This window comes from Sceloporus undulatus, chromosome 6 (assembly GCF_019175285.1).
Source record: "Sceloporus undulatus isolate JIND9_A2432 ecotype Alabama chromosome 6, SceUnd_v1.1, whole genome shotgun sequence".
NCBI classification, from domain to species: domain Eukaryota; kingdom Metazoa; phylum Chordata; class Lepidosauria; order Squamata; family Phrynosomatidae; genus Sceloporus; species Sceloporus undulatus.
The window spans coordinates 167,644,478-167,655,387 of NC_056527.1; the positions used below are offsets into that span (position 1 = coordinate 167,644,478).

The window sequence follows — 10,910 nt, forward strand, 5'->3', positions numbered from 1 at the left end:
CATCCATCCATCCATCCATCCATCCTTCCTTCCTTCCTTCCTTCCTTCCTTCCTTCCTTCCATCTACCCGTCTATCCATCTATCTATCCTCTCTGCTGGTCTGTCCAATTTATACATTGCCTTTCTGCCAAAAGTGGCACTTAACAATAACACAGATTAAAAATGAAGTCTTAATAGAAATACAGTATCAAACCAAATCCATTTAAATACCATTAAAACTAACAGTGAGAACAAACTGGCAAAATTATAGTTGCAATGTTTTTAGACCCTTCATCCCTAAGCTAATGCCCTCCAGAAGTTTTGGGGCTTGCAAACCTTGTCCGGGGGGGGGGGGGGAACCAAACCCAAAGAGTGAGGTCTGCCCATCTTTTTGGCTGTCCTGCTAACCAGAAAGCCATTACCCTGTATTCTTTTTGTCTAAAAAGGGTAGGACTATTCCTGTGACCTAGCCTAAGAAACCCACTTGAGCATATGAAAGCAGCCTATTTGTGTGAAAAGTTTCATGCACTATGGGAAATGCACTCAAAGGACACGAAGTTGGTGAAGAAGAGTTTGCTACGGCTCTTACGTTTGCTACTACAGCCTAAAGTCCTACACAACACCTGAGCAAGGGGGTCCCAAGCATCGCCTTCCTTCTTCGCTGACTTCTTCGCAGCGTGGGTCCCGGAGACTTTCCGCCAGGCAGGTCCTCGTCCGAGTCTGGATACCAGTTTGGTCACACTTCGCAGAGCATTCGCTCCACTTTGACCACGAAGACCATAGTGTTTTTGAGTCCTGTGGCAAGGAACCTGGAAGCAACATTGTGCGCATGTATTACAGGACTGAACACTCTGGGGAAATGGTTGCAACATCCCTGTTCTGACAGCCCTTCATACAGAGGATCTCTTGGAATGGAGGCCTTTCCTATGGCCCCTGGAACCCACTTTTGTAGACCTTGAATCCCTGCCACCATTTCCCCAAGGATGACCAACCCCTTCTTTTTTCAAAAAAAAGAAAAACCGGCACAATTTTCTAGTGTTTTTTGACCAAAAACTACATGGAGAGCCCATAACATTTGGAAAAATACCTCCAGTCCCACATAGAAAGCCCACCAGAAGCCCCAAGTATCTCTGATTTCATTGGAGTCCTTCTCAAAATAGTGACAGAAAACAATGAGACATTACTTCTTGCCACCATTTTGGGAAAGACTCCAATGAAGATAGAGGTAATTGGCAGCACTGTCAGGGATGTGTATGTATGGCCCTGAGCATGGAAAATTGGCCTCTGGCCCCTATATATCTGAATACCCTGTTCATAAATAAAACTATGCTCTCTTTGCTCTTCTTTGTACAAAGCATGTTGCTTAAAGGCCCTACAGGAAAACCCTTGATCCTTACCTACAGGACATAGGAAACGCACTGCATAATTCAAGCACATTTGCCCTTCTGGCTGCTCCTTATTCAGACACCAGAATCCCTCTTGGGCATCATAGTGGACCACCTGGCCGGTGTTGGAGGCAGGGGTCCAGTCAGTTGTTCGGGCTTCAATGCGGGTGGGCTTCAGACAGACCCTCTCCCGGTAGTAGAAGCGGATGGCGCCCATGCGCTCATAATCCCCATTGCCTCCAGGGTGGTCAATGTTGAACCATGTGGTCCATGTTCCATGGCCTGAAGAAGAAAGAAGGACGCAGGAGTGTTGATATTTCTCTTGAATGCCAGGTACCCTTTGCATCGATGATATGATGATGATGATGATGGACTTTATTTACACCAGGGATTCCCCAACTTTGGTCCTCTGGGTATTTTGAACTTCAACATCCAGAAGCCCCAGCCAGCTTGGCCAGCAGTCAGGAATTCTGGGAGCTGAAGCCCAAAACATCTGGAGGACCAAAGTTTGGGAACCATTGACTTACACCCTGCAAGACTGCAAGGAATGGGGTATTCTGCCCACCTTAAGGATGGAGTTTCAGACCCTAGGTGCAGCCACTAAAAAGGTCCTATTGTCTGTTCCCACAATGTATAAACTAATTGCCCCCAACTCGACCCTGGAGCCCCTACTCACAACCTTGTGGCTGTGAATGGCTGCAGTACTGGCATTGAATCACTGTGCCACCAGGACTCCTATTAACTTATGGTGACCTGTTAACCTACGGTGACTCCATGAATTTCATAGGGTTTTCCTAGGCCAGGAGTATGAAGAGGTGGCTCTACCTGTTCTTTCCTCTGAATTACAGCCTACAGGACAGCTTGCTTAAGACTTTTGTGTTTTGTTTCTCGTTGTTGTTCTCTTTTGCCTAGCCTGATGTCGTTCAGCTACAAATGGTTTTCGTCTGTGAAATATTGCAGGGTACGCAATCTGTCTCATGGGAGGGATAGCTCTGTGCTATGTTCAAGATAGTGACATAAGCTGCATTTCCATGCTTGCTTTTCAGCATTGCAGCCAAAACAGCAAGGCTGCATCAGTTCTGGCAACAACCAAAATCTGTTAGGCAGCGGCAATGGTTTCCATTACGGAAGAAGGACATGGCTGGATCTGTCATATATTACGTTGCTATATATAAACAGCCCATGATGGAAAATGACTTACTGTCTGAACCACGTTTGACGGAAAGACCATAAGGTTTCTCTCCAGGTTGGATCCTACGGACGGATTGCTTAAGGACTGGCTCACCTTTGGGAGGAAAGAAGCCGAAAAAGCAGGATTAAATTAACCGGAGAAAATAACATATTCAAGTGATAATAATGGCATCATCTATTACACACAGCAACATACCCTCTTGGCATTTCACAGAGGAAAAATGACTGCTGTCCTGAGGCCAGAAGTTGTGCAGAGAGGTAAAAGGTGTGTGTGTGTATGGATGGAGGAAGGATGCCTCATGAACATTCCTAGATATGGTTGGAAACATGGGCCCCCTAAAAATGAGTCCCCCCAGAAATTCATCTGCTACCCTATTGAGAAAAAACCCTTTGTTTGTGCCACTGTTGGTTTTAACCACATCAGTTGTGTGAGATTTCTGCATGCAAACGTGGGGTGTGTGCAAAAGCAAAATGGGTGGAAGCCTGCAATAATCTGGCAAATGGTCAAAGGAGCCGGATGTTATAGTGCTTCTCACATCCTTAAGACAAGACGTTATGTCATTTAAAATCAAACTTCAAAGGAAGGCAGTTTATGAAAGGAAAGGAAAAATTAAAAATTCCAGAAGGTAGGCAAGAAAAACAGTTGATGCAGCCCCTGTTTGGCGTTCTGGAGGGGTCTGATGGTGTAACTGGACAGACTGGCCTTTTTGCCTCCAGCAACGGGACATAGCTTTATAGGAGAGCCCTGTGCCATTCAGAGGATATTTTTTAGCCCTTGTAATCAAAGCAATGGAAAATCTGAAACCACATAAAGCAGCCTTCTGTACCAGGATCTTGACAAAATTCCTGCCACCACGATGGGATTAGTTTGTTCTAGAATACTCTTGTTTTGCTTGCATCTCTCTTCTGTTTACATTCATTCTGTTAAACATATTATTGTCCTGCTGACCTCTTCCCATCTCTCTTAGGAAAGGCCAATACAAAACAGGTACCAGACTAGGGGTGCATCTACACTGTAGAAATAATGCACTTTGACACCGCTTTAAGTGCTGTAGCTCCGTCCTATGGAATCCTGGGACATGTAGTTTTACCAGTTTGTGAAGCCGTCTCCGCCAAACTGCATCACCAAACTGCAAATCCTAGGATTCTGTAGGATGGAGCCATGGCAGTTAAACGGGTGTCAAGCTGCATTGTTTCTACAGTTTAGATGCACCCTGAGTCTCATCACAAACCTGTCTGCTCACGGCAGCGATGGGAAAGGAACCAGAGAGGGATAGGGAAAGCTAGTGTGTATCAATTCCAATGTAATAAATGGTTCTAGGGTAAAGCTTCATGGCTGTTGTTTTCAGTGGCCAACGAGGGAGTAGCGTGCTTATGTGTGAAATGTGTTTAAACTGAAAAAACAAATTTGTTAATTTCATGGCGGCCAACGCAGCCTGGAGGGTAGCAGAGCAGCTGGCTTTGGGAATCTGAAACAAAAGGATTTGTGTCTGCGCTCTGTCAAATCCTGTTTCCATGGAGGCTTTCCAAACAGCAGCTGTCTGGCCAAGCTGATGGGAAGAAGCTGAAAACATGAAGACCAGTGGCTTCCATGCCATTTGGGCATAGGCATGCGCAATCCTATTGGAGGTTCGGCACCATGGATAGCCCCATTCAGGTCTGGAATAAAACTCAATGCGGATTCATTGCACCCTTCTACAGTGCAGAATCAATGCAGTTTGGCACCACTTTAACAGCCATGGCCCAATGCTATGGAATATCCTGGCTTTGTAGTTTGGTGAACACTTCCACCTTCTCCATCAGAGAGCTCTGGTGCCACAACAAGCTACAAATCCCAGGATTCCATAGGACGAGAGCCATGACAGTTAAAGCTGTGTCAAACTGCATTCATACTGCAGCGCGGCAGCAGTCTAAATGCTTCAGAGTGGGGCAGGAACAATAGGAATCTTTCACGATTCCATCTTTTACGATTCTGCTTTTACAACCAAGGCTGCATCCTATGGAATCCTGGGATTTGTAGTTTAGGGAGGAGAATTTAAGACTCTCAACCAGAATACTCTAGTTGAACCCCGGGATTCCATAGGATGCAACCCTGAAATCTTATCAGAGAGGCGGGATAGAAATATATTATTACTATTATTATTATTATTATTATTATTATTATTATTATTATTATTATGGCGTGAAACTGTTGTAACACATGTGTCCAACTGGGATTGGACTGCTTGGCCCTTGGAGCCTTGTCTAACTCTGGGATTCTAGGATCTAAGTGTGTATGTTTTGTGGGGGAGCTTTTAGGGGTCTCCAAATGGCACTGGGGACCACATGGCATCTATAAGCTATACTTTGCTTATAGTTGGCCTCCATCTTCATCCATCTTTACCATCCATCATTACCAACATCACTGACGTGCCCTTTCCCATTTTGGAATGCATAAATAGCCACTATTAGGGATGCTCACCAAAAATGCATGGCACTTCGAGAAGAAGCAAGGCAGCCAAACACCATCGTTGTATCGAACTCATTCTTTTCTCCGGCGCAGGAAAGCCTCTAGTCAGATGAAAATGCATCCAAATGTTTCCTCTGTCTCTCTTCACCTCTGGATTTAGGGTCTTTTCAGCCTTTCTTGTTCCATAAATAGCCTGGGAAGGAAAAAACGAAAGGAAATAAAAACGTTTCCACCCATCTGGGCTGGATCCCCAATGGGGAAATAAAAGTACCCATGCTCTCTCTGTTTTCTTGAGTGAACTGGATGTCAGAGCCAGGGAAGGTTTACTTTACAAGGCTTCTTGGCCAAAGAAGAGTCAAGCCAGAGAGCAAGGAAGCCGACTGTCCAGACCTGCTCTGTTTTATTGGGAAGCTGTTTTTCCCCAAATCCTGGCATTGCTCCACAAGGAGAACAACCGTTGGGATGAAGCATAGAGCGGAGGCTGCATTCTCTGGCATTGTGTCTGCCTATCCGCTTAAGCATCACCCCTAAATCTGTTCTGCAGATGAGAACTTCCCTGCGATGGTTTCGGAGGCCCCTTTGGAGAAGGATGAAACGCCTCCAGACTATGCTTGGGAGGACCTAAGAATGGCAAAAAGACTTGAGCTTGACCATCTTCCTTCTAGTCTGTAACTTAATCCTTCCTCCTTAGCAAAACTGGACGTTTTCTGGAACAGATGCTGAGAAACATAAAATGAATAAAGAGCCTTTTTGCTTTCTTTTTTGCAATAGTGTTTGCAATTAGATAAGAAGAGGGGGAGACCAGCTGGAAAAGTGGCTGTTTCCTTTTTCTTTTCTTGAGAAGATTTCCCCACCTTGGTTTATAAAATCCATTAGAATGGATCAATGGAAAGGGAAATCATCAGTGGCCTCATTCCCACTACCTTTTAAACCGGATCGCAAATCGGTTTGAAACGGTTAAAATGACCCTGGTTCGCACTTGAACCGAATCGCTGAAATGATTTGGAGAGTGGGGCCGTGCGCTAGACCCATTTAATCCATGTCTTTTTGACACTGGTTTTTTCAGTGTCTTTTTGGATAAATCAATTCTGAGCAAGTGTGAACCAGATGCGGATCAGAATTGATTTAAATGTGCCCTTTGGCCGGCTGGAGTGGGTCCATTTTGAATTGATTCATTCTTCAATGAGAACCACAAGTGGGTTATTTTATTTTATTTTGCAGCAAGAAAATGCAATCAGGGCGAATGTATTGTGAACCACACTCCGCTGCCAAACTGATCCATCGAATTGGTTCACAAAGTGATTTCTTTGTAAGTGGGGATGCGGCCAGTGAATCCTGTGACAAAATCAGCATGACACCCTTCAATTTCTCCCATCGAAATAAATGCAACCTAAATCTCTCACAACATTTACCACTTGATATCAGTATTTTGGAAAACAAATCCTTGTTCTTTGAGTTTGGGGCATGGCATGAATGATGTGTGTTTTAAGTGGAGAAAACTGGGGAATTATTTAGCCAATGCTGACTTGATGGTGTGGACATATTAGAAAGATCTGTGCCGTTCTGGATGGTAATGCCTTCTCATTCATTGTACCATTTATGATAGATCTCTCTTGAAGATCTCATCATTTTAGGATAATAGGAGGAAAAATGTTGTCCATCTTTTAGCAGCTATTGACCACCTAAAAGCATCAGTTTGTGTCTTGATACCCAACTCACAGAAAACTACACAATGGTTCCATCATTTCTATATAATTTATTTATTTAGGATATAAAACCATATACATCTCTTACCCTTCAACAAAACATTTCAATATTGTAAAATTATAGGACCATCTGAACCCAGGCTAGGCAACTTGTGGCCCTCCCAATGCTGATAGACTGCAGTTCCCATCATCTGCCCCCATTGCTGGGTGGGGCTGATGGGAGTTGCAGTCAAGCAATACCAACCAAGCGAGTAGCAAAGTAACTTCAGGTTCTTCCTTCCAACCCTTAGTTTCTTGATATGTATGTTGCATATACCAGTGGCTATTACATATAAGTACATCCCATCTAAGCGGCATCCTCATGCGTTTAAAGCTTTCTGTTTAAAAATGAGTTGATGATGATGAAGCTCCATTTGGTCATGCTCTAGGAAGCGGTGAATGTTAAGAGTAATGAAAATGGAGGCTTACCTAACCCTTCTGTCCTTTGCGTCTTCCCCCCAAACTCTTGTCCAAATGGCATCCGTTCTGAATGTTTCCAAACTGCCGGGGTCTCTTCTTATATAGTTCTGTGCAGAGCGCTTGCAAGAAGCGGTGGCATCGAGCCACACAGATGGAAAACCTGCTCTGGCAGCAAGGAAACCAGAGCTCTTCGAACTCCCTTGGAAAGGAGCGAGCGCAAACTGAATAAAGTTTTCTGTACTGTCAGGAAAAGGGTAACGCAGCCAGCAAGGCAACAGGCAATGCCCTAAAAGAGAGAAGGAAGAACATAATGAGAGAATGTACATGCGCTGGATAACAGTGCCCTGCTAGTTGGATGGCCTGTTTCTGAACTGCTGGGATTTGCAGCGTCTGTCAGTTGCTGAAAGCAGATACTGGCTGGAAACTACTGTAAGCATCACGGATGCCCCAAGACACTTGGATGCCCAAGGCATAAGAGGAAATGGTTCCCCTTCCATATGAGTCAAGACAAAATCTATAGAGGCAGACAGAGGCACTAAGCAATGGGTTTTATTCCAGACTTTAAGAGGGCTATTCAGCGGCAAAAGATCTGGAAGCAATGCCCTGTGAAAAGCGACTCATGGAGCTGGGTATGTTTAGCTTGGGGAAGAGGAGGTTAAGAGGCGACATGATAGCCCTGCTTAAACATCTGAACTGATGTCTTATTGAGGATGGAGTTTCTGCTGCTCCATGGAGCAATGGATCCAAGCTGTAGGAAGAGAGATTCCACCTAAACATTAGGAAAAACTTCCTCACCATAAGTGCTGTTCGACGGTGGAAGACACTGCTTTGGAGACTGGTGGAGTTGCCTTCTTTGATACTGGATGGACATCTGTTTGGAGGGCTTTAATGGTGTCCTCCTGCAGGGAAGAATGGGGTTGGACTAGATAGCCTTTGGAGACTTTTCCAGCTCCAGGATTAGATGATTCTATGCTTCTAAGGTCCATATATTTACAGTTTTGCAAGAGCTGCACTTGTTATGTTTATTAAAGTTCTGACTTAGAGCCTAAGTGGATTTAATGTCCTATTGACATGGGTGCCACCAGCCACTACTGTACTACTTATGAGTTAGTATGATTTCCACTCCACCAAATGCACCTGAGGAAGTAGACTGAAGTCTACGAAAGCTCATGCTACCAATTTCTTTCTTTCAGATAGGCTCAAAGGTGCTACAAGATCTCTCTGCGTATGATGTTAACTGTTAGTATGATGTTAACTGTCTCCCTTTCCTTGGTCCAGGTTTGCATTTGGGAAAGAGACAAGAAACAGCTCAGGGCTACCCCTGCTTTAAACCATCCCAACTCTGCTGTGAGATGAGCCAGAGGAAAAGAGAAAATTGTTTGCAAAGTTGTCACAAAATAATCACTGTGCAATGGATGTTTGCAGAGTCCAAAAAGCAAAAACAGATGAAATCACTGAATGTTACTGCAATAACCAAGAAAAGGATAGCTTTGCATTACAGCGGACCCTTGTTGCCAGAATGCAGTTTGTTTACTGGAACTCCATACAGGAAATTACAGGAACACAGATATGCATCACACAACTCCCCTAAGTCCTCTAGTAGCCTTCACCAAGCAATAGTAAAGGTGAGAGTAGTGTCTTGCTAAAACGGCACTTTGAGCTTTCTTGCCTCTGCAACTCCATCTTTATGTAGCCTGCCTTATGCCTTTGCAGTTAAGTACCAACCATACGTTCCACAGCAGTGTCTCTATTTTCCCCAGCAGAGATAAAAACAAATTAATTGAGTGCAAACTGCTTTTGCACTTTGAACTCAAGCTGCACCCGCACTGCAGAAATAATGCCATTTGACAACACTTTAGCTTTTATGGAATCCTGAGTTTTGTAGTTTGTTGTGGAACCAGAGCTCTCTGATGGAGAAGACTAAATATCTCACAACACTACAGATCCCAGAATTCCATAGCATTGAGATATGGCATATGGCAGTTGAAGCGGTGTCAAACTGCATTATTTCTGCTCTGCAGATGCAGCAGCTAAAGTAAGCCAAGGAAAAGGAAGAAAGTGGGAGGAGGAGAGAGAATTGGACATTTATAAAGCAGCTGATAAAGTGGGATTAATTGGGACAGTTGGGTGCCGTGCCAGACCTGTCCTATTGCACTGCTTGGGCATCCAAAGAGTCATCATCATATCTTGGCCAGGTAGCGACAAGAGACGCCATACTCCTCTCCGCCACCTAAAACAGGTCCTAAACAAAAGAAAAGCAGACGCACAGAGAGAGGGTGGTTTGTGTAAGGAGCTTTGGCTCCGCAAGCCCAAGCAATGACGTCCCACTACTCACCTCTGCCTCCCTTTGGCTCCTTCCGTGGCAAAGCAAACTTTAATTCAATTTTGCTCGGGAAGAAATGTTCTTTCCCCAAGGCCAACTGCTCATATCTGGCATACTCCTGCTTTACATGAACTATCCTGTTGCAAAGTCATGAACGTAATGTGTTATTTCAAGCAGGACAGGAGAGACGTGGAAGACCCTCGGGGGGAGATAATCTCATGGGTAGTGCATTCACTTTCTTTGTGGATCATGGCAGGTGGAGAGACCTCTGACCAAAGGTGGACAACTTGCCTTCCTGGGACCAAATGTGCTTTCCAGAGCCTGATCCCCACTACCTTTTAAACCAGATCCCAAATCGGTTTGAACCAGTTCAAATTACCCTGGTTCCCACTTGAATCGATTTGCTGAAGCAATTCGGCGAGCGTCTCTTTGACGCTGATATTTTATGCGTCTTTTTGGATAAATCAGTTCTGCAGAAGTGAGAACCAGATGCGGATCCAAATTTATTTAAATTTGCCCTTCGGCCAGCTGCCGGTTCATTCATGAACGTGGATCACAAGTGGGTTATTTTACAGGGAAAAAAGGCAATCGAGGCAAATGTAGTGGGAACCATGCTCTGCTGTCGAATCAGTCCATTGATTTGGATTGCAAACCACTTTTTTTGCAAGTGGGAATGAGGCCCAGATTATTTTTGAGGCCCTTGACTGCCCCAGATTCCCTGGACTACGTATTTTCTGTCCAGAAGAAAAGGTGAATTATCTGTCCTGGGCACTTCCAGAAATGGAAATTCCTAGGTTCGCCATAAGTCGGAAATGACTTGAAGGCACACAGTAACAACACGAAGACTACCAGGGGGATAGTGTAGTGGATTGATACCTCCTCTGATAAATTTTGCCCCCCAAAACCCTTACGATAGAGGGTCTCAAAAGTCAGAGTTGACTTGAAGGCACACAACAAACAACAGTCTACATTGGGATGGAGAAAGTGTGAGTTGTGAGCTTCATGTGACCCCAAAGCTATTTGTAGGCCATATCCTGCTCCCACTGCACCTCCTTTTCTCAAGTCAGATACTTTTAGTCTGACGTCAAACACTTATTACAGCAGACATCACCCATTTCAGCTCCAGTTGAAAGTGTTGCTACAAGATGTCTCCCATTGTCTCTATTAATATGGGTTCCATACTTCCATTTGAAATCCTTCTGTCTGCATTTAGAAGGGGAAGGCAGGGAGCGAGAGAGGGAGAGCCAAGCCATCTCAACTGATTCAATTACGCTATTCACATTCCTTTTTATGAAATCAAGGAGATGACGAAGTTCCCATCCAGGGGAATGATAATTTAACTGTAAAACAGGATTGATGGAGGTTGTTCCTTTTGATAAATGCCGGAGATTAACACCTTTGGCCCGTTGGCATGGCCA

The 10,910-nt window shown here is 44.5% G+C and overlaps 1 protein-coding gene across 1 annotated transcript in view; it reads right to left on the reverse strand.

Moving 5' to 3' along the window:
* Window positions 1–9,597, reverse strand: part of LOC121932574 (cartilage intermediate layer protein) — a 14,815-nt gene extending 5,218 nt beyond the window's left edge. Inside the window, exons 1-8 of the mRNA XM_042471330.1 lie at window positions 9,505–9,597; window positions 9,311–9,411; window positions 7,965–8,068; window positions 7,179–7,455; window positions 5,017–5,197; window positions 2,566–2,649; window positions 1,377–1,646; window positions 603–788 (exon numbers count right to left, since the gene is read on the reverse strand). Coding sequence (XP_042327264.1) covers window positions 603–788; window positions 1,377–1,646; window positions 2,566–2,649; window positions 5,017–5,125 — 649 coding nt within the window. The 5' untranslated portion in view covers window positions 5,126–5,197; window positions 7,179–7,455; window positions 7,965–8,068; window positions 9,311–9,411; window positions 9,505–9,597. The remainder of the gene's footprint in view (window positions 1–602; window positions 789–1,376; window positions 1,647–2,565; window positions 2,650–5,016; window positions 5,198–7,178; window positions 7,456–7,964; window positions 8,069–9,310; window positions 9,412–9,504) is intronic.
* Between the last annotated feature and the right edge of the window lie 1,313 nt (window positions 9,598–10,910).